A 23,110-nucleotide genomic window follows, 5' to 3' on the forward strand; every position below is an offset into this window, starting at 1 on the left:
TAACCTTGGACAGTTTAAGCGTATAGGCCTAAATATCCGACGCATGACATAGCAAGCAGAGTGTGAGCATCGCACAGCATGGAAGGCAGGTGCTCGCGACCAAGATGCCTTTGTTGATGAGCTGAGAATGAGAACGTGCTGTGACACGTCACAATGTGTCCATAACCTGGAATGTGTGCGTCATAAGAACAGAGTATCATATGTAAGAATATTTTTTACTGTAACATTACACATTGAGGACTCTGTGTGATCGAAAGTGCAAGGAGGAAGAGTACGATGGTCAGGAAACCGGATTATAATGGTGAGGTGTTTTTTTTTTGTTTGTTTGTTTGTTTTTTCAGATATATCCATCCATATGCCAAAGATTTTATGAGAATCCCATACGCCATATGCAATGGTTAACAAAAAAAACATTGTACAAAACTATCATGTACATTTCATGTTAAAATTATAATAGCTCTTACATACTTGCTAGGTCTACTTCATATTAAAAACATTCATGTAGTGTACGATCTGTAACTATGTATCAGATCAAAAGCATATGTGTACAGAAGGTGTCATAAAAATATGTAACTGTATATAAAATGTGTTAGACAAAATATAGAGTACCAGTCAAAAGTTCAGACACACCTGACTGAATGTATGTTTTTCATAGGTTTAAACTCATTATATTCTATGTTCTCAGGGGAACCTTTCCCATATGAGCCTTTTTTCAGGGGACCAGTTAGCAAGAGGTGAGTCCTTAAATCTCTCAATGTTCCTCCCATTTACTCCTTCATATCAGTTGACTTTAGTAAACTATTTAAAGCACACACATCATGGATCACAGAATGTCTGTTATTAGCTCTATACAAGAAATATATGAAGGCCATAGATCTACTAAGACTTATTTGAAACTCATTTGACTTAGCTAAATAACTTTATTACATAATTGAAATGATACAAGTGTGTAGCAATACTTCTTGTTTTTCTTCAGGAGTTGTACAGACATTATCTGCTGTATGACTTTTGTGGCTGCCATTGTCAGCTATATGCTTATTGGCATCCTGGGTAAGAAACATTTCCAACTACACTTTCATGGAAAAATGATTATTCTGGGCTTATAAGAAAGGTCTTTTACACATGTATGGCTTGTGAGATATCCTTCTAACAGAGGTTCTAACACAGCTTTGTTGTATGGAGACCCTCGTCATGTCCTGTTGCCCCGGAATTCCACTGGGATGTTCTGTGGATCTGGAGTCAATTTGTAAGTCCCTCACATACTGGATTAGTATTTATGTCTTCACAGGAATACCAAAACAGCACACTCAGTATGTAAGGAACACTGTCAATATTCTCTCAAATGAGTAGAACTAGCATTACAGTGGAGCTGTGCAGGTTCAAATCATGTGGATACATTAAAGAGCAACAGTGCAAGATGGGTTAGATTTTAGGTTAAATATTTTCATGATTGGCAATTCACAGCAACAAGTGGACCCAATCAAATCACACATGTTTAATGATTGCCTCTAAAACAAAGGGTCCAAACTCAGGTCTAGGAGTGTCACAACACTACGGAGTTTATTGTTTACCCCAATCAAACTCACCCTAGAAGAAAGAACACTTAGGGGAGTAATGGTGTGACTACACCACTGAAGCCTGATGCACATCCTCAAAAAACTGAATAAAAATAGTTTCTTTAATTGGCTAATATTCATGTGTCAAGCTGCATTTGTTTCCAGCATCCTCTTGTGTTTCAGTGACAAACCAAATGTCCTCTACTTTGACGTTCTGAAGTGTGCCAGAGCAACCACAGAAATGGATGCCACTCTAGAGGGTCTCCAGTGTCCAACCACTCAAGTGAGATTTCCACAAAGATTTCCTGTTGAAATTGTACAGAGGCTGAACACGTTTGAATGTAGCCTATTAGAAATCTGCACATGAGACTCATTTATTACAAAACAGTTTATTATGTAGTATGTGAATGCAAGTTTGTAAGTCTGGGGGCTTGGGTATCTTTTTGTTGCTTGGTTTAGGAGCCTTTTGCTGTATCATGCAATGAACAATGAAGTGTAGATATAAATATGAAAAGCAACACTGTGTTTAGCTGCTCAAATAAGATCTCCTTCACTCTGTGTGTTTGTGCATTGGCTTGCAGGTCTGTGTTAAAAAATGCCCTTCGGAGTTCTGGAAGTTGCCCCCAGAGGCGTATGCCCCAGATGCCCTACCTAAAGACTTCTTTCAGCAGCAGTATTGTGATCCTAGACTTGACCTTGCCCAAACCACATTGGTAAAACCTCACACTGCAAATGAGCAATGTAACCAACTTTATCGCTGGCAAATAAATCCTCACCACCCTCTTGACAGAACAGAATCTGTCATATCAGAAGTCTTTGCAATATGCAACCCTTTGTTCCAAGTAGATGGAATTAATTCATTGGTTAAGCCAATCACACATACATAGGATTCAGTATGTTAATGAGATTTTCACATGCATTTCTACTACAGAGTGTTCAAGACATCCTCAATCAAGAGCTTTGTCCGTATTTCTACACCCCAAGTAAACCAGGTACAGACAGCAGGATTACCTTTACAACTACCTGTCTATTTGTCCATCCTGTTTTGTAACAGTTTGACTATGCTATGCACTAAAACATAACCAAACCACCAGGACTGTGCATTTACCGCCATCATAAGTCAGTAGGTTTCATTTTTACAGTCATATTATTTTTCTGTTTCTCTGTGTCTCTCTCCCCTCAGCACTAGGGAAATGCCTGCCTAGCTTTGAACTACAGGACGTTCCTCCAGACTTCTCTCTCCCTGGATTCGCTTCCGTAGATGAAACAGTCAAGCACATAAAGAGTGCTATGGAGTAATCCTTCACACACACTCACACACACATATGCATGGATGGTTGGTGTTGATCTATAAGCTGCTTTTGCTGACCAGTATTTTTTGCTTGCAGCTCTCTTGTTTCAGGATTCAACTTTAAGTCAGTGGGGTTACGGATTTTTGAGGATTTTGCTACATCATGGTATTGGATATTAATGTAAGTTAGTTTTATACAAGATTGTATTACACCCAGACATTGTATAGTGTGTGTGTGTGTGTGTGTGTGTCTGTGTGTGTGTGTGTTGTGTGTGTGTGTGTGTGTGTGTGTGTGTGTGTGTGTGTGTGTGTGTATATATATATATATACAGAAAGATTTCAGTTGATTTTCCTTCATCAATCTGCATAGAATACAATACTATATGCAATACAATACTACATATAATACTGGCCAGCGAGATCTAGGGAGACTGTTTGTGGTTTCAAACTTCTTCTATTGGAGAACGATGGAAGCTACTGTGATCTTGGGCAGTTTCCAAGCTGCAGAATATTTCTTGTAACCTTCCCCTGATCTGTGTCTTGACACAATTCTTGACACAATTCTCTGAACTTCATGACTTGGCTTTCACTCAGACACTATGAACTGTGAGTCCATAAACAGACAGATTTCTGCCTTCCCTGATTATGTTCAGTCAATTCAGTGAAGCACAGGTGAACCCTAATGAAGTTAAAAAAAAATTACAGGGACCATTGATAGAAGTAGGATTCAACAGAGCTCAATAAAAACTGTCTTAACAAAAGACCTCAATATGTATGTTAATGCAGTATTTCAGACTTTTATTTTAAATAAATGTACAAAACATTATAAAAACCAATGTTTGTTTTCTTGTTGAGGAGTATTTTATCTAGATTGATGAGGAAAAATAGTTAAATCAATTTTAAGATGAGTAATACACAACAAATTTGAAACTTTCTGTATGCATTTTAAGTAAATATTTTTCTCTCTCTCTCTCTCTCTCTCTCTCTCTCTCTCTCAGAGGTCTGGTGGTTGCTATGGTTGTTAGCCTCATGTTCCTCCTGCTTATGAGATATCTGATGTTCGTGCTACTGTTGGCTCTCATCGTGGGAGTGCTCGTAGCTGCAGCGTATGGTAAGCCTGTACAATACATGTTTTAACATACCTGCCATTAGCGACCAGCTCACTGGGTAATAATTAAGCCCTTCATGAATGGTCTCCTGCTGCACTGAAACAAGGAAAATACCAAATTACTGTGGATGGTTCTATGACTGGCACTGATTTGCTGCCCTATAGTGTATGAACTCTGCATGGGACCCTTAATTTTAAAGACAAATTGCAGGGGGTTAGATTAGTGAATGAGGATGTAAGCTGTCTACTCTGTCTTTCTCAGGTATCTACTACTGTTACCGGGAATATAACCACTACAGACACTCCAAACTCACCCTCGGTGACATTACTTATAATTCAGAATTCTCTGTCTACCTTCAAGTGAAAGAGACGTGGCTGTTCTTCTGTAAGGGCTATCAGATTTTCTCACAAGACATGTATTGACAGTATATAAAGTAGAAACAAACATGTTGTAAAGAAAGGAATTTTTCTAAGAATGGATGCATGGCTTTGGTTTATACTGTTGCTGTATGTGAATGATTTTTGTGTGTTTGTGTTTATGTGGCAGTGGTGAGCCTGTGTCTTTTGGAATTCGTAATTTTACTCTTCCTGACACATCGGGGGAGGAGAATATCTGTTGCATTGGCACTGATCAAAGAGTCCAACAGGTAGAGCTTTTTAGGCCTTCAGACACATAGGCGGTAGTAAATATATCCATTGCCAGCATTTCTTTAAACAAATGTCAGCCATCTGCTATGTCCTTCTTGTTTTTGTTGTTGTTGCTGTTGTTTATAAACAGAAAATCACCTTGGATACAAGAAACCCATTAACATTTTTCTTCAAATCAGTGCAGTCTCGGCATTCCTACATTATTACTCATATAAAGCCACTTCGCGGGGGCAGCCTGTATAAAGGCTCTCTTGTGCTCTTAAGGCTACATGAGGCCTTTTGTGCTCTGTGCTGTGTGTAGGGCGGTGAGTTGTGTGACGACCACACTGGCTTACCCCTTGGTGACGTTCCTGCTGGTGGTGATAAGCATGGCCTACTGGGGAATCACTAGCCTGTATCCTCTGCCACTTCCTCTTCTCACCTACCTTCACTTCCTGCTAACAAAGCAAGGCAGTAACTGTATATCTGTCCTCGCCACTGAATTAGTGCTGTAGCTTGGATTGTATTGGTAGTTTGTTGTTGAAAATGTGCTTGTGTCAGTATTTTGTGTGTAGAGTGTGTGTGTTAGGCTGTGTCCTTGACCATTACTGCCCTCAGGTATTTGGCCACATCAGGTGCTCCTGTATACCATGTCGCTGCTCTCAACTCCTCCATAGCCAACTGTAGTTCTATCACAGGCTCAGAGATTTGCATTCCCAAGGTCAGTCGCCTACATACACCCACACACTATAAACCCAAACTGTAATATTGTTCCCTTTCAAATATATAGTATAACATTCACATTTTGCTATTTGCAGCTTCATACAGACATAATATGGTGAATGTATATGATATTCATATGATATTCATACTTCACAATGACTTATTTTAGATGCATTCAGATTACTGACATGTTCCAATAGCCTGGTAATGATTCATTTCACATCTCTTTCCTTTTATTTATACTGTTGTTGTTGTCTTCTTCTTGTTTCTTTTCAGGAATTCAGTGCTTCTCTCCATCCTGATTGTCCATCTGTGCGCTGTGTGTTTTTTAAATACGATGACACGGACTTGTTCTCAAGGATCGCACCCTACCTGCAGATCTATAATTTGCTGGCTTTCCTCTGGTGCGTGAACTTCATCATCGCCCTGGGCCAGTGTACACTAGCCGGTACCTTCGCATCCTTCTACTGGGCCTTCAGTAAACCAGCAGACATTCCCCCGTACCCTCTCTTACAAGCCTTCATCCGGACACTAGGGTACATAGCACTCGTGTTTCATCCCTGCTCCGCTCCGATTGCTTTGATATCAGCCACACCCGAAAGTACATTCCCTTGGTTTGGTGACTACTAACCTAGTACAGAGTCCTAACTGCTCCCCACCTCTAAAGTCTACTAAACTGCTTTTTTTCAAGGTGTCATGTCGGCTCTTTAGCATTGGGTGCTGTCATCCTTACCATATTCCAGGTCCCTCGGATGTTACTGGAATATCTTGACCATAGGTTCAGAGGTAACAATATATATAAAACCTTCATGACCTTAGTCCTGCTTTCTCCTGTCTGTAACTGTAATGTGACACAATTGTCTACTCCACAGACTGCCGGAATTTCTGTTGTCAGTTTGTGATGATGTCCCTCAAATGCTGCTTTTGGTTCCTGGATAAATTCCTCAAGTTCTTCCACAGAAACACCTATATCATGGTGTGTCTCATATCCAGCTGCACACAAAAAAATGATCGATGCTGAAATAACTGTTTTTATGTGTCTTCAGTGATCGGTTGTCTAGCGTTAGTATGAGTATTAGATAAAAACTAAATGAAAAACTGTATGGTGTATATTAGTATGATATGGTTTTTTTTTCACTTTGTGGTAATAGCATCAAAGTATGTAATTGTGTCCATATGACTAGTGAAATTTACTGAGTGTACAATCTGACTCAACATGCTGTTTGTGGTTGATAATATACAGATTGCTATACATGGAAACAATTTCCATGTGTCTGGCAAGAATGCTTATATGCTCTTGAGGAGAAATATTAACCGGTAAGTCCTCAGACAGAGGAGATGTTTCGTACATATTATTGAACGTATGGGGTTGTGTGTGAATGTGAATGATTTAATGTTGCTGTTGTGGAACAAATTACTTCCATTTCCTTGTTTTGAAGGCAAAAATATTAACTGGAGGAATTTATCAGTACATACTCATGTGAAAATAATTTGTATACATATTTTTAATATGAGTACCAATTGTTCTAGCTCAAGTTTAGCACGCTGTCCTTGACCATGTCCCTCTGTCCACAGGGTGGTGGTGTTGGACTGTGTTACAGACACACTGCTGTTTTCCGGCAAGGTGCTGGTGGTCGGATTAGTGGGTGAGAAATACAGTGTGAAGTCATGTGTATGTTACCCATACTACACTTCATCACATTTAAAAGGTACAACACACTTTAAAAGGTAACTCTGGGGGTTTTCTACATTCCCTGTAAGGTCTGCTGGCTTTCTTCTTCTTCTCTGGGAGAATCAGGCTGCCAGATGACAATTTCCAGATTCAGCTGCTGCATTACTACTGGTTGCCCGTTATCGTATGTATTGCCTCCACTGTCGGATAACCTCAGAACAAACTCAAGTGCTGACACTTGCTTCTGTGTGAGATCAAAACATCAGCATATTCAGTACACTGTATAAATGGTACTTTCTTTAGATACCAAAGGGTTTAATGACAGCAATTGTAAAGTCACTTTATAAATAACCAGGATTTACACATTTATTCTGTAGAGCAGTGCCTGTTATAGTACTGACGGCCCAGCGTATATATCTACTACTGCTGTTTTTTTAGACGGTGATGGCAGGAGCTTACTTGATCGCTCAGGGCTTCTTCAGTGTGTACAGCATGTGTGTGGACACCCTTTTTCTCTGCTTCTGTAAGCCACACACAAACTCACACACACACACACACACACACACACACACACACACACACACACACACAAACACTCATTCCACCAGTTCATGACACTGGGCACACAGTTGAAAGCTTGCATGGTCCAGTCCCTTTACTTCAGAGAGAGTAGAATTAAAAAAAACATTATTAGCTCACATTTCAGTCTTAAGCTACTATATATTCCAATCAACAGGACTACATTGTTTTCACTTCCACTGTAATGTTTTTGTCTCCTCTAGTGGAGGATCTGGAGCGTAATGAGGGCACCATGCTGAGACCATACTACATGTCCGGGTCTCTGTGGCGAATCCTCAATAAGTCCTAAAGAGCCTTAAAAAAAGACAGCTTTCGACCACATCCTTTTCCACACTTTTCATAAATAAACCAAACAAGCATTTATGTTAGTCTTTTTTTGTTTGTTACTGTAAAACTGCTCAGCATTCTGATCGCTACTGTAATGTTCAGAAGACAGCTGACGGGGCCTCTTTCAGGACTGATTTGGTTTTGACCAAACAGCAGACACACACTGGATGTTCTGGCAAACACTGAGTAGGAGTACGCTTGTGCCTAAATGTGGGGTATATGAGAAGTTTTAGTTCTTTGCTAACTCCTGATTATGCATAAAAGATCACATTCCATGGTATGCTACGATATTATTTTTTTATTTCTGAGTATAATAGAGAGTATACAAACTAGTAAGAATGACTGAGCTAAATGCAAATTTTCTTACTTTATTAACTGAATACTATTTTATATATGAAATATGTGAACGTTTACAACATATAGAATACATTTATGATGTGATACAACAGTTGATAAAAAAACAATAAGAATATAAAATCCCAGAAATCTATTTTCCTTTCTTTTTTCACACGTATGAAGTCATAAGCTCATCCACATGGCCCGTTATGACCAATACATGCACCATTCTGAACAGGCTTAGAGTAATTTTGATTTTCACACAATGCAATTTTTACAGAAGACAATGCCTTGAAAAAATGTCCAGTTCAAATGGTTTATACAGACTGGTTCTCAGCACTAAAAATGTACAGTACATCATTCATTACTTTCACTTTAAACCAATATATTTCATTTCTGGTTGGATTTTCTCTCATAAGGATTAATACCAATCAATTAAGACAGGTTTGCAATTAAAGACAAAGGTATAGTTGCCAGTAATAACTGGAACTTTAGAAGGGATCTAGGTCATTTGTATCAGTGTAAAATATTTAACACAAAGATTTAGGACAGCTGGTGGTGTGCATCTATTGTTAACATATACACTAGTACATCCACTAAAGCCTACCATAATGATATCAACACCAAATGCAACAGAGCCATTTTGTTTCCAATGCTGAAAATGTTAAATGAGAGTAAAACCAACAGAAAAATAGTTTTTGGCCTAGGCCAAACAAACGAGACATTACAATGGGCATTCCCCCCTTTAAAAGATTCACAGTAGAAATGTAAATATATGTATAATTTATTAATGTAACATAAAACAGCAATGAGAAAAATGCAAAAATACTATGGTGAAGGACATTGTGACAAAACACCTTGTGAATGCTAATATTACAATCCTGTTTGGACAAGTTTGATCCTCAGTCTCTACCAGTGGTTAATTGTATCTTCTTATTCAAAAAAAAAGGAACCTTGTGGTCTGTAATTGATAGTCATTATATATATAAAACAATTACAATGCTGCAAAAAAAAAACAAATTGTCAGCAATATCAATGGTTATTTTAAATGACAATAAGGTAGAAACTGAATTATAAGAACAAAGCCATATATTCATCTGTTTTGAAAGAATTAAAATAGTTAATATCACTGTGGCTAGTTATACTGTGCACTAAGATATAGTTAGCTTCAGCTTGTGAATTGTATTTATAACTTGGATATGGATGTGAACTTTAATTTCCAGCATGTAACACAATTTTAAAATTTTACCCAGCATAAAGGTGTTTCCCTTCTGATCAGTTCACCTAAAATGAACAGAATCCAAAATAGAGAGCCACGTTTAAGAACCTTGATGTAAATTTCAGATGTAAACAAGGTGTAGCACTAAATAACAAGAGCCGGTTGGTTGTTCCCTTGAACCACTGAAACTGAATTGGGGAATGCTAGGGCTCTGTTCCAGTGTGAAGACCTTTCCAGTGATACTTCATCAATATTTACAAGAAAAAATGTGCTAAAATGTGCTACCTAACCAACTATTGTGCTTTTCTAGATTCTCCATTTACTATCTGGATCACACCACACCTCATTTCAACATCTCTTCACCAGACTTACACACAGAGGTATTCTGCAGAGGTCAGTGAAAGGAACTGGGTTTTGGATTTCTCTGGCCATAACTGACACCAAAACAAAATTAAATACTGATTATGGACAACATACATAAAATGCCACAGTACACAGTATGATTTTGGTCCCACAGTAACTGCCTTTGGTCACTGATGTTCAAAATATCATTGAAAATCAAAGCAGTGTATATTTGGCAACACTGTAAAGCATTTGAGTAGGACTTTGTGTAGACAGCTTCGAATTCTTGAGATGTAGTTCTGACGTAGTTGCTCTCTACATTATTTTTTTTTCTTTCACTGAAACATGTCTTTAACTGAAACATGTCAAAAAAATAATAATAATAAAAAAAAACTAAACGTATTGAAGAATCAGGGCACTTAGTGTTGAATTTGCTGTGTCCAAATATGTTAGTTTGGCTACAAGGGACTTCACATTAGATTCAATTAGATGATACCACACACTTCAGGATATAGAAATTACTATATTTTGTAATATATTAATTATATTTCCTGATATTTTCCCAAATTAATCATTGTCATTTCTCTGTGTAACATGTCAAAGGCCTGCGCAGACTTTCCATTACATGTTTGAAGCTAAAACATTTTTAAATTACTTAACTACCACACCAATAAGTTACTTGGCATGTGCAGAAGAGAATAGCATGTCCTCAGTTACCAAGCATCTTAAGCAAACAGTATACAAGATTTCTGGTGCTATTACATACTGACAGTATGTGACAGCAGGTAAGAGGCACATTTTGGCACTTCAGATTTGGCATTTTAATTTTTTTGCTTGTCCACTGGATTTTTAAGTAATGAATATGTGAGGCACTTGTTGGGTCTGGACAGAACTGAGCATTTTTCTTTTATATTTGATGTTTTTCATGAAGAGTGGTTCAAGTGATTTGACATAATGCTAATTCAAGATATCTCTAAATACAGTTTGAGTAGACATAATGCTAATTCCAGATATGGCTAAATACAGTTTGAGTAGACACAATGCTAATTCAGTACATCTCTAATTACAGTTTGAGTAGACATAATGCTAATTCAAGACATCTGTAATTATATTTTGACTAGTTATATTTTGACTAATTATATTTTGATTTAAAAAATATTAAATGGAGGAATTTAATAGTACATACTTATGTGAAAATAATTTGTATACATATTTTTAATATGAGTGCCAAGAAAGGGCTACTTTGATCAGTCATTTTTATGTGTTTCATTGTTCTAGCTCAAGTTTAGCACGCTGTCCTTGACCATGTCCCTCTGTCCACAGGGTGGTGGTGTTGGACTGTGTTACAGACACACTGCTGTTTTCCGGCAAGGTGCTGGTGGTCGGATTAGTGGGTGAGAAATACAGTGTGAAGTCATGTGTATGTTACCCATACTACACTTCATCACATTTAAAAGGTACAACACACTTTAAAAGGTAACTCTGGGGGTTTTCTACATTCCCTGTAAGGTCTGCTGGCTTTCTTCTTCTTCTCTGGGAGAATCAGGCTGCCAGATGACAATTTCCAGATTCAGCTGCTGCATTACTACTGGTTGCCCGTTATCGTATGTATTGCCTCCACTGTCGGATAACCTCAGAACAAACTCAAGTGCTGACACTTGCTTCTGTGTGAGATCAAAACATCAGCATATTCAGTACACTGATAATTAGATACCAAAGGGTTTAATGACAGCAACTGTAAAGTCACTTTATAAATAACCAGGATTTACACATTTATTCTGTAGAGCAGTGCCTGTTATAGTACTGACGGCCCAGCGTATATATCTACTACTGCTGTTTTTTTAGACGGTGATGGCAGGAGCTTACTTGATCGCTCAGGGCTTCTTCAGTGTGTACAGCATGTGTGTGGACACCCTTTTTCTCTGCTTCTGTAAGCCACACACACACTCACACACACACACACACACACACACACACACACACACACACACATACACTCATTCCACCAGTTCATGACACTGGGCACACAGTTGAAAGCTTGCATGGTCCAGTCCCTTTACTTCAGAGAGAGTAGAATTATAAAAAACATTATTAGCTCACATTTCAGTCTTAAGCTACTATATATTCCAATCAACAGGACTACATTGTTTTCACTTCCACTGTAATGTTTTTGTCTCCTCTAGTGGAGGATCTGGAGCGTAATGAGGGCACCATGCTGAGACCATACTACATGTCCGGGTCTCTGTGGCGAATCCTCAATAAGTCCTAAAGAGCCTTAAAAAAAAGACAGCTTTCGACCACATCCTTTTCCATACTTTTCATAAATAAACCAAACAAGCATTTATGTTAGTCTTTTTTTGTTTGTTGCTGTAAAACTGCTCAGCATTCTGATCGCTACTGTAATGTTCAGAAGACAGCTGACGGGGCCTCTATCAGGACTGATTTGGTTTTGACCAAACAGCAGACACACACTGGATGTTCTGGCAAACACTGAGTAGGAGTAAGCTTGTGCCTAAATTTGGGGTATATGAGAAGTTTTAGTTCTTTGCTAACTCCTGATTATGCATAAAAGATCACATTCCATGGTATGCTACGATATTATTTTTTTATTTCTGAGTATAATAGAGAGTATACAAACTAGTAAGAATGACTGAGCTAAATGCAAATGTTCTTACTTTATTAACTGAATACTATTTTATATATGAAATATGTGAACGTTTACAACATATAGAATACATTTATGATGTGATACAACAGTTGATAAAAAAACAATAAGAATATAAAATCCCAGAAATCTATTTTCCTTTCTTTTTTCACACGTATGAAGTCATAAGCTCATCCACATGGCCCGTTATGACCAATACATGCACCATTCTGAACAGGCTTAGAGTAATTTTGATTTTCACACAATGCAATTTTTACAGAAGACAATGCCTTGAAAAAATGTCCAGTTCAAATGGTTTATACAGACTGGTTCTCAGCACTAAAAATGTACAGTACATCATTCATTACTTTCACTTTAAACCAATATATTTCATTTCTGGTTGGATTTTCTCTCATAAGGATTAATACCAATCAATTAAGACAGGTTTTCAATTAAAGACAAAGGTATAGTTGCCAGTAATAACTGGAACTTTAGAAGGGATCTAGGTCATTTGTATCAGTGTAAAATATTTAACACAAAGATTTAGGACAGCTGGTGGTGTGCATCTATTTGTTAACATATACACTAGTACATCCACTAAAGCCTACCATAATGATATCAACACCAAATGCAACAGAGCCATTTTGTTTCCAATGCTGAAAATGTTAAATGAGAGTAAAACCAACAGAAAAATAGTTTTTGGCCTAGGCCAAACAAACGAGACATTACAATGGCCAGCCCACCTTTAAAAGATTCATAGTAGAAATGTAAATATATGTTTAATTTATTAATGTAACATAAAACAGCAATGAGAAAAATGCAAAAATACTATGGTGAAGGACATTGTGACAAAACACCTTGTGAATGCTAATATTACAATCCTGTTTGGACAAGTTTGATCCTCAGTCTCTACCAGTGGTTAATTGTATCTTCTTATAAAAAAAAAGGAACCTTGTGGTCTGTAATGGATAGTCATTATATATATAAAACAATTACAATGCTGCAAAAAAAAAACAAATTGTCAGCAATATCAATGGTTATTTTAAATGACAATAAGGTAGAAACTGAATTATAAGAACAAAGCCATATATTCATCTGTTTTGAAAGAATTAAAATAGTTAATATCACTGTGGCTAGTTATACTGTGCACTAAGATATAGTTAGCTTCAGCTTGTGAATTGTATTTATAACTTGGATATGGATGTGAACTTTAATTTCCAGCATGTAACACAATTTTAAAATTTTACCCAGCATAAAGGTGTTTCCCCTCTGATCAGTTCACCTAAAATGAACAGAATCCAAAATAGAGAGCCACGTTTAAGAACCTTGATGTAAATTTCAGATGTAAACAAGGAGTAGCACTAAATAACAAGAGCCGCTTGGTTGTTCCCTTGAACCACTGAAACTGAATTGGGGAATGCTAGGGCTCTGTTCCAGTGTGAAGACCTTTCCAGTGATACTTCATCAATATTTACAAGAAAAAATGTGCTAAAATGTGCTACCTAACCAACTATTGTGCTTTTCTAGATTCTCCATTTACTATCTGGATCACACCACACCTCATTTCAACATCTCTTCACCAGACTTACACACAGAGGTATTCTGCAGAGGTCAGTGAAAGGAACTGGGTTTTGGATTTCTCTGGCCATAACTGACACCAAAACAAAATTAAATACTGATTATGGACAACATACATAAAATGCCACAGTACACAGTATGATTTTGGTCCCACAGTAACTGCCTTTGGTCACTGATGTTCAAAATATCAGTGAAAATCAAAGCAGTGTATATTTGGCAACACTGTAAAGCATTTGAGTAGGACTTTGTGTAGACATCTTCGAATTCTTGAGATGTAGTTCCAACGTAGTTGCTTTCTACATTATTTTTTTTTCTTTCAATGAAACATGTCTTTAACTGAAACATGTCAAAAAAATAATAATAATAATTAAAAAATCTAAACGTATAAAAGAATCAGGGCAGTTAGTGTTGAATTTGCTGTGTCCAAATGTTAGTTTGGCTACAAGGGACTTCACATGAGATTCAATTAAGCAAACAGTATACAAGATTTCTGGTCCTAATACATACTGACAGTATGTGACAGCAGGTAAGAGGCACATTTTGGCACTTCAGATTTGGCATTCTAATTTTTTTGCTTGTCCACTGGATTTTTAGATAATGAATATGTCAGGCACTTGTTGGGTCTGGACAGTACTGAGCATTTGTCTTTTATATTTGATGTTTTTAATGAAGAGTGGTTCAAGTGATTTGGCTAAATATTTGCGGTCATCCCAGATGGAAGCAAACGGGACGGGTACGAAAGTGGCACTGTGTAAGCGTGTGCTGTTCACACATTGGACTTGGAACTGTCCTTGGATTGGCTGTGCTCTGCAGCCACCTCTGGAAGTGTGGGGGCGGAGCTTAGGACGGGGCTCCGGAAGGAAAAATGTTGGACAGGCAGCTGCACCTCTTCTAGCAAGTCATTGGGCTTCATCCTGTACAGGCAGCACAAAGACTGTCAATGAGACACTGACTACGACTTACTGCTGATGGCTGAAAAAGTCGATAGAATACTTCTACCAGGGTAAAGTTACCATAGGCGAGATCTTAAAGCATGTCACAAAAATAAGAATGTCTCCTTTGTTGTCATAGGTTTAAAGGCCAAGCACCACCTAATAGACCTCCCTAAAGAGTTCACATTATCTTAGATACTACAATAAATGCACATGTAAATTAAAACTAAAATAACATGTTCACTGAAGTAAATTGAAGGAAAAACCCCAAAAATGTCGCTCTGGAAATTCCAGAAAGTTGACGAGTGATGTCACTGGTTGTCATCAGACAGTGTGCTAACAGATATGAAGCTGCAATATGCACATTACCAGTAACCAGTGTAACTGGAACCAAGAAACTGGTATATGCTGTTGCAGTAGTCATGCTTGAGACAGTGGACAAGATAGAGAAAACAGTAGTGGTGATAGAAACATCTAAAGGAAGCAATATGAGAAATTGCAAAAATACCAGGGACTGAAAGAAGAGAGAATGTGGAGGGTTAGCATCAAGGTTGTCCCAGTGGTGATAGGGGAACCTGGGGCAGTGACTCCTAAGCTCGAGGAGTAGCTTCAACAGATCTCAAGAATGACATTGTCAATCTCAGTCCACAAGAGTGCAAACCTGGGAGCAGCAAAGCTAAAACTTCCAGACCTCTGGTAGAAGGCCCGATTGCCGAGCATGAAAGGGCCACAGATGTGAGACAGATACACACATGCATACACACAAACACACACTCTCTCTTTGTCTTTCTCTACAAATATACTAGAGCTGAGGAAGTAAAATTTGTGTAGTGCATGTGCCTTATCTTCAGTCAAAGGCTAAAATAACCTCTCATCTGTTGGAATGAAAGAAGAAATTTAAGTTAATTTCAGAAAGCATTACTTTCTTTGTTGTCATGCTTAAAAACAAACCTTTGACAATAATTATATATATATGTGTGTGTGTGTGTGTGTGTGTGTGTGTGTGTGTGTGTGTGTGTGTGTGTGATTTGTTTTCCCACTGTACTTTACTGTATTATTTTTACTGTGCTAAGTGTATCAGAAATCAATTTCATTAATTTTTCACAGAAGCAGTATATATAGTAGCTATCTTAATCCACTGTTGTTTCGTTAGCAACATTGTAAAATCATATAAATTTAGCCATCGATATCTTTTATTTTTGTATTCTTCTTCATCAAAGGAATCAAACCCTCAGGCTCTAAAGCTCCGTTACCTTCGCCGCTATTTTCCAAAACTGCTGCAACTTCAGCAGCTGTAAACTTGTTTTACAACATTTTTGGAAATGTATCCGACGTGAAGGGAACGCCGTAATGATTTCATGATTGTTTATTGTTTAGTTTCACACAGATTGACACACAAATTCATCAATAACACACGTAGAAATGGATCAGCTCTGAGTGACAGACGAACAGACGAATCACACGGCGATCGTCCTGTGATTCGACGATGAATGACGGTAAAATGTACTAAAAGTGTTACTCGATTGGGGGCGGGAGAGTCTTCTTTTAAGCGCAGACTGACTGCAGACTTTTATTTATCTCAAATAAACAATCAATCAGGGTCCATGTCCTTCCTGATAAAAATTGGAGTTGGGAGCATTCATTTATTCTGGCATACATTACAGACTTTAAAGTTTTTTTCAGAATTGTCAAAAAATTATTTGTCAGTCGCATAGACGTAGTTTTGGGAGGGGACGGGGTGCGTGTCATTTAGCCTCAGGTTATATCTTGGTGACAAGCCTAAGGTTACATTATTATGTAAAGATTATTTTATTATTTGTTTAGCTTTTTTTAGTACGTTAAAAGCACAGTAACCTTGGACAGTTTAAGCGTATAGGCCTAAATATCCGACGCATGACATAGCAAGCAGAGTGTGAGCATCGCACAGCATGGAAGGCAGGTGCTCGCGACCAAGATGCCTTTGTTGATGAGCTGAGAATGAGAACGTGCTGTGACTTCACACGTCACAATGTGTCCATAACCTGGAATGTGTGCGTCATAAGAACAGAGTATCATATGTAAGAATATTTTTTACTGTAACATTACACATTGCGGACTCTGTGTGATCGAAAGTGCAAGGAGGAAGAGTACGATGGTCAGGAAACCGCATTATAATGGTGAGGTGTTTTTTTTTTGTTTGTTTGTTTGTTTTTTCAGATATATCCATCCATATGCCAAAGATTTTATGAGAATCCCATACGCCATATGCAATGGTTAACAAATAAACATTGTACAAAACTATCATGTACATTTCATGTTAAAATTATAATAGCTCTTACATACTTGCTAGGTCTATTTCATATTAAAAACATTCATGTAGTGTACGATCTGTAACTATGTATCAGATCAAAAGCATATGTGTACAGAAGGTGTCATAAAAATATGTAACTGTATATAAAATGTGTTAGACAAAATATAGAGTACCAGTCAAAAGTTCAGACACACCTGACTGAATGTATGTTTTTCATAGGTTTAAACTCATTATATTCTATGTTCTCAGGGGAACCTTTCCCATATGAGCCTTTTTTCAGGGGACCAGTTAGCAAGAGGTGAGTCCTTAAATCTCTCAATGTTCCTCCCATTTACTCCTTCATATCAGTTGACTTTAGTAAACTATTTAAAGCACACACATCATGGATCACAGAATGTCTGTTATTAGCTCTATACAAGAAATATATGAAGGCCATAGATCTACTAAAACTTATTTGAAAGTCATTTGACTTAGCTAAATAACTTTATTACATAATTGAAATGATACAAGTGTGTAGCAATACTTCTTGTTTTTCTTCAGGAGTTGTACAGACATTATCTGCTGTATGACTTTTGTGGCTGCCATTGTCAGCTATATGCTTATTGGCATCCTGGGTAAGAAACATTTCCAACTACACTTTCATGGAAAAATGATTATTCTGGGCTTATAAGAAAGGTCTTTTACACATGTATGGCTTGTGAGATATCCTTCTAACAGAGGTTCTAACACAGCTTTGTTGTATGGAGACCCTCGTCATGTCCTGTTGCCCCGGAATTCCACTGGGATGTTCTGTGGATCTGGAGTCAATTTGTAAGTCCCTCACATACTGGATTAGTATTTATGTCTTCACAGGAATACCAAAACAGCACACTCAGTATGTAAGGAACACTGTCAATATTCTCTCAAATGAGTAGAACTAGCATTACAGTGGAGCTGTGCAGGTTCAAATCATGTGGATACATTAAAGAGCAACAGTGCAAGATGGGTTAGATTTTAGGTTAAATATTTTCATGATTGGCAATTCACAGCAACAAGTGGACCCAATCAAATCACACATGTTTAATGATTGCCTCTAAAACAAAGGGTCCAAACTCAGGTCTAGGAGTGTCACAACACTACGGAGTTTATTGTTTACCCCAATCAAACTCACCCTAGAAGAAAGAACACTTAGGGGAGTAATGGTGTGACTACACCACTGAAGCCTGATGCACATGCCTCAAAAAACTGAATAAAAATAGTTTCTTTAATTGGCTAATATTCATGTGTCAAGCTGCATTTGTTTCCAGCATCCTCTTGTGTTTCAGTGACAAACCAAATGTCCTCTACTTTGACGTTCTGAAGTGTGCCAGAGCAACCACAGAAATGGATGCCACTCTAGAGGGTCTCCAGTGTCCAACCACTCAAGTGAGATTTCCACAAAGATTTCCTGTTGAAATTGTACAGAGGCTGAACACGTTTGAATGTAGCCTATTAGAAATCTGCACATGAGACTCATTTATTACAAAACAGTTTATTATGTAGTATGTGAATGCAAGTTTGTAAGTCTGGGGGCTTGGGTATCTTTTTGTTGCTTGGCTTAGGAGCCTTTTGCTGTATCATGCAATGAACAATGAAGTGTAGATATAAATATGAAAAGCAACACTGTGTTTAGCTGCTCAAATAAGATCTCCTTCACTCTGTGTGTTTGTGCATTGGCTTGCAGGTCTGTGTTAAAAAATGCCCTTCGGAGTTCTGGAAGTTGCCCCCAGAGGCGTATGCCCCAGATGCCCTACCTAAAGACTTCTTTCAGCAGCAGTATTGTGATCCTAGACTTGACCTTGCCCAAACCACAATTGGTAAAACCTCACACTGCAAATGAGCAATGTAACCAACTTTATCGCTGGCAAATAAATCCTCACCACCCTCTTGACAGAACAGAATCTGTCATATCAGAAGTCTTTGCAATATGCAACCCTTTGTTCCAAGTAGATGGAATTAATTCATTGGTTAAGCCAATCACACATACATAGGATTCAGTATGTTAATGAGATTTTCACATGCATTTCTACTACAGAGTGTTCAAGACATCCTCAATCAAGAGCTTTGTCCGTATTTCTACACCCCAAGTAAACCAGGTACAGACAGCAGGATTACCTTTACAACTACCTGTCTATTTGTCCATCCTGTTTTGTAACAGTTTGACTATGCTATGCACTAAAACATAACCAAACCACCAGGACTGTGCATTTACCGCCATCATAAGTCAGTAGGTTTCATTTTTACAGTCATATTATTTTTCTGTTTCTCTGTGTCTCTCTCCCCTCAGCACTAGGGAAATGCCTGCCTAGCTTTGAACTACAGGACGTTCCTCCAGACTTCTCTCTCCCTGGATTCGCTTCCGTAGATGAAACAGTCAAGCACATAAAGAGTGCTATGGAGTAATCCTTCACACACACTCACACACACATATGCATGGATGGTTGGTGTTGATCTATAAGCTGCTTTTGCTGACCAGTATTTTTTGCTTGCAGCTCTCTTGTTTCAGGATTCAACTTTAAGTCAGTGGGGTTACGGATTTTTGAGGATTTTGCTACATCATGGTATTGGATATTAATGTAAGTTAGTTTTATACAAGATTGTATTACACCCAGACATTGTATAGTGTGTGTGTGTGTGTGTGTGTGTCTCTGTGTGTGTGTGTGTGTGTGTGTGTGTGTGTGTGTGTGTGTGTGTGTGTGTGTGTGTGTGTATATATATATATATACAGAAAGATTTCAGTTGATTTTCCTTCATCAATCTGCATAGAATACAATACTATATGCAATACAATACTACATATAATACTGGCCAGCGAGATCTAGGGAGACTGTTTGTGGTTTCAAACTTCTTCTATTGGAGAATGATGGAAGCTACTGTGATCTTGGGCAGTTTCCAAGCTGCAGAATATTTCTTGTAACCTTCCCCTGATCTGTGTCTTGACACAATTCTTGACACAATTCTCTGAACTTCATGACTTGGCTTTCACTCAGACACTATGAACTGTGAGTCCATAAACAGACAGATTTCTGCCTTCCCTGATTATGTTCAGTCAATTCAGTGAAGCACAGGTGAACCCTAATGAAGTTTAAAAAAAATTACAGGGACCATTGATAGAAGTAGGATTCAACAGAGCTCAATAAAAAGTGTCTTAACAACAGACCTCAATATGTATGTTAATGCAGTATTTCAGACTTTTATTTTAAATAAATGTACAAAACATTATAAAAACCAATGTTTGTTTTCTTGTTGAGGAGTATTTTATCTAGATTGATGAGGAAAAATAGTTAAATCAATTTTAAGATGAGTAATACACAACAAATTTGAAACTTTCTGTATGCATTTTAAGTAAATATTTCTCTCTCTCTCTCTCTCTCTCTCTCTCTCTCTCTCTCTCTCTCTCAGAGGTCTGGTGGTTGCTATGGTTGTTAGCCTCATGTTCCTCCTGCTTATGAGATATCTGATGTTCGTGCTACTGTTGGCTCTCATCGTGGGAGTGCTCGTAGCTGGAGCGTATGGTAAGCCTCTACGATACATGTTTTAACATACCTGCCATTAGCGACCAGCTCACTGGGTAATAATTAAGCCCTTCATGAATGGTCTCCTGCTGCACTGAAACAAGGAAAATACCAAATTACTGTGGATGGTTCTATGACTGGCACTGATTTGCTGCCCTATAGTGTATGAACTCTGCATGGGACCCTTAATTTTAAAGACAAATTGCAGGGGGTTAGATTAGTGAATGAGGATGTAAGCTGTCTACTCTGTCTTTCTCAGGTATCTACTACTGTTACCGGGAATATAACCACTACAGACACTCCAAACTCACCCTCGGTGACATTACTTATAATTCAGAATTCTCTGTCTACCTTCAAGTGAAAGAGACGTGGCTGTTCTTCTGTAAGGGCTATCAGATTTTCTCACAAGACATGTATTGACAGTATATAAAGTAGAAACAAACATGTTGTAAAGAAAGGAATTTTTCTAAGAATGGATGCATGGCTTTGGTTTATACTGTTGCTGTATGTGAATGATTTTTGTGTGTTTGTGTTTATGTGGCAGTGGTGAGCCTGTGTCTTTTGGAATTCGTAATTTTACTCTTCCTGACACATCGGGGGAGGAGAATATCTGTTGCATTGGCACTGATCAAAGAGTCCAACAGGTAGAGCTTTTTAGGCCTTCAGACACATAGGCGGTAGTAAATATATCCATTGCCAGCATTTCTTTAAACAAATGTCAGCCATCTGCTATGTCCTGCTTGTTTTTGTTGTTGTTGCTGTTGTTTATAAACAGAAAATCACCTTGGATACAAGAAACCCATTAACATTTTTCTTCAAATCAGTGCAGTCTCGGCATTCCTACATTATTACTCATATAAAGTATCTTGACCATAGGTTCAGAGGTAACAATATATATAAAACCTTCATGACCTTAGTCCTGCTTTCTCCTGTCTGTAACTGTAATGTGACACAATTGTCTACTCCACAGACTGCCGGAATTTCTGTTGTCAGTTTGTGATGATGTCCCTCAAATGCTGCTTTTGGTTCCTGGATAAATTCCTCAAATTCTTCCACAGAAACACCTATATCATGGTGTGTCTCATATCTAGCTGCACACAAAAAAATGATCGATGCTGAAATAACTGTTTTTATGTGTCTTCAGTGATCGGTTGTCTAGCGTTAGTATGAGTATTAGATAAAAACTAAATGAAAAACTGTATGGTGTATATTAGTATGATATGGTTTTTTTTTTCACTTTGTGGTAATAGCATCAAAGTATGTAATTGTGTCCATATGACTAGTGAAATTTACTGAGTGTACAATCTGACTCAACATGCTGTTTGTGGTTGATAATATACAGATTGCTATACATGGAAACAATTTCCATGTGTCTGGCAAGAATGCTTATATGCTCTTGAGGAGAAATATTAACCGGTAAGTCCTCAGACAGAGGAGATGTTTCGTACATATTATTGAACGTATGGGGTTGTGTGTGAATATGAATGATTTAATGTTGCTGTTGTGGAACAAATTACTTCCATTTCCTTGTTTTGAAGGCAAAAATATTAACTGGAGGAATTTATCAGTACATACTCATGTGAAAATAATTTGTATACATATTTTTAATATGAGTACCAATTGTTCTAGCTCAAGTTTAGCACGCTGTCCTTGACCATGTCCCTCTGTCCACAGGGTGGTGGTGTTGGACTGTGTTACAGACACACTGCTGTTTTCCGGCAAGGTGCTGGTGGTCGGATTAGTGGGTGAGAAATACAGTGTGAAGTCATGTGTATGTTACCCATACTACACTTCATCACATTTAAAAGGTACAACACACTTTAAAAGGTAACTCTGGGGGTTTTCTACATTCCCTGTAAGGTCTGCTGGCTTTCTTCTTCTTCTCTGGGAGAATCAGGCTGCCAGATGACAATTTCCAGATTCAGCTGCTGCATTACTACTGGTTGCCCGTTATCGTATGTATTGCCTCCACTGTCGGATAACCTCAGAACAAACTCAAGTGCTGACACTTGCTTCTGTGTGAGATCAAAACATCAGCATATTCAGTACACTGTATAAATGGGTTTAATGACAGCAACTGTAAAGTCACTTTATAAATAACCAGGATTTACACATTTATTCTGTAGAGCAGTGCCTGTTATAGTACTGACGGCCCAGCGTATATATCTACTACTGCTGTTTTTTTAGACGGTGATGGCAGGAGCTTACTTGATCGCTCAGGGCTTCTTCAGTGTGTACAGCATGTGTGTGGACACCCTTTTTCTCTGCTTCTGTAAGCCACACACACTCACACACACACACAACACACACACACACACACACACACCACCACCACCAACATACACTCATTCCC

The 23,110-nt window shown here is 38.0% G+C and overlaps 3 protein-coding genes and 1 long non-coding RNA gene across 5 annotated transcripts in view; all 4 read left to right on the forward strand.

Annotated features, from left to right (window-relative positions):
• Nucleotides 1-276: 276 nt before the first annotated feature.
• LOC118241451 (choline transporter-like protein 4) lies at nt 277-7,919 on the forward strand. The gene is made up of 20 exons (XM_035526470.1): nt 277-301; nt 686-734; nt 1,740-1,839; nt 2,138-2,269; nt 2,488-2,548; nt 2,740-2,851; nt 2,945-3,028; nt 3,846-3,958; nt 4,218-4,340; nt 4,503-4,602; nt 4,905-4,997; nt 5,201-5,303; nt 5,582-5,841; nt 5,997-6,091; nt 6,178-6,281; nt 6,549-6,622; nt 6,881-6,951; nt 7,067-7,161; nt 7,416-7,500; nt 7,760-7,919. The coding sequence occupies exons 1-20, from the start codon at nt 277-279 to the stop codon at nt 7,843-7,845; spliced, it is 1,965 nt and encodes a 654-aa protein (XP_035382363.1). The 3' UTR covers nt 7,846-7,919.
• Nucleotides 7,920-11,063: 3,144 nt separating this feature from the next.
• LOC118241284 (choline transporter-like protein 4) lies at nt 11,064-12,375 on the forward strand. 2 transcript variants are annotated; one of them, XR_004775967.1, is made up of 4 exons: nt 11,064-11,174; nt 11,290-11,384; nt 11,626-11,710; nt 11,964-12,375. XR_004775967.1 is itself a non-coding variant. In XM_035525894.1 (4 exons), exons 1-4 carry the CDS (start codon nt 11,197-11,199, stop codon nt 12,047-12,049), a joined length of 270 nt encoding a protein of 89 aa, XP_035381787.1. In that variant the 5' UTR covers nt 11,153-11,196; the 3' UTR covers nt 12,050-12,375. The 2 variants fall into 2 exon arrangements, 1 of the variants encoding a protein (XP_035381787.1); XM_035525894.1 differs by having other exon boundaries at nt 11,153-11,200.
• Nucleotides 12,376-16,420: 4,045 nt separating this feature from the next.
• The window catches only part of LOC118241452 (choline transporter-like protein 4), a 63,471-nt gene continuing 56,781 nt past the window's right edge, over nt 16,421-23,110 (forward strand). The window contains exons 1-16 of the mRNA XM_035526471.1: nt 16,421-16,430; nt 17,474-17,522; nt 17,765-17,838; nt 17,956-18,034; nt 18,529-18,628; nt 18,927-19,059; nt 19,530-19,641; nt 20,696-20,757; nt 21,017-21,170; nt 21,302-21,401; nt 21,533-21,641; nt 21,728-21,831; nt 22,100-22,173; nt 22,432-22,502; nt 22,618-22,712; nt 22,945-23,023. Of these exons, the coding sequence (XP_035382364.1) occupies nt 16,421-16,430; nt 17,474-17,522; nt 17,765-17,838; nt 17,956-18,034; nt 18,529-18,628; nt 18,927-19,059; nt 19,530-19,641; nt 20,696-20,757; nt 21,017-21,170; nt 21,302-21,401; nt 21,533-21,641; nt 21,728-21,831; nt 22,100-22,173; nt 22,432-22,502; nt 22,618-22,712; nt 22,945-23,023 (1,405 nt within the window). The remainder of the gene's footprint in view (nt 16,431-17,473; nt 17,523-17,764; nt 17,839-17,955; nt 18,035-18,528; nt 18,629-18,926; nt 19,060-19,529; nt 19,642-20,695; nt 20,758-21,016; nt 21,171-21,301; nt 21,402-21,532; nt 21,642-21,727; nt 21,832-22,099; nt 22,174-22,431; nt 22,503-22,617; nt 22,713-22,944; nt 23,024-23,110) is intronic.
• Nucleotides 19,535-20,733, forward strand: LOC118241480. Its single transcript, XR_004776115.1, has 3 exons — nt 19,535-19,641; nt 19,735-19,818; nt 20,645-20,733. It is a non-coding gene; the product is annotated as an uncharacterized LOC118241480 (long non-coding RNA).

The sequence above is a fragment of the Electrophorus electricus genome, chromosome 5 (assembly GCF_013358815.1).
Source record: "Electrophorus electricus isolate fEleEle1 chromosome 5, fEleEle1.pri, whole genome shotgun sequence".
Classification (NCBI taxonomy): domain Eukaryota; kingdom Metazoa; phylum Chordata; class Actinopteri; order Gymnotiformes; family Gymnotidae; genus Electrophorus; species Electrophorus electricus.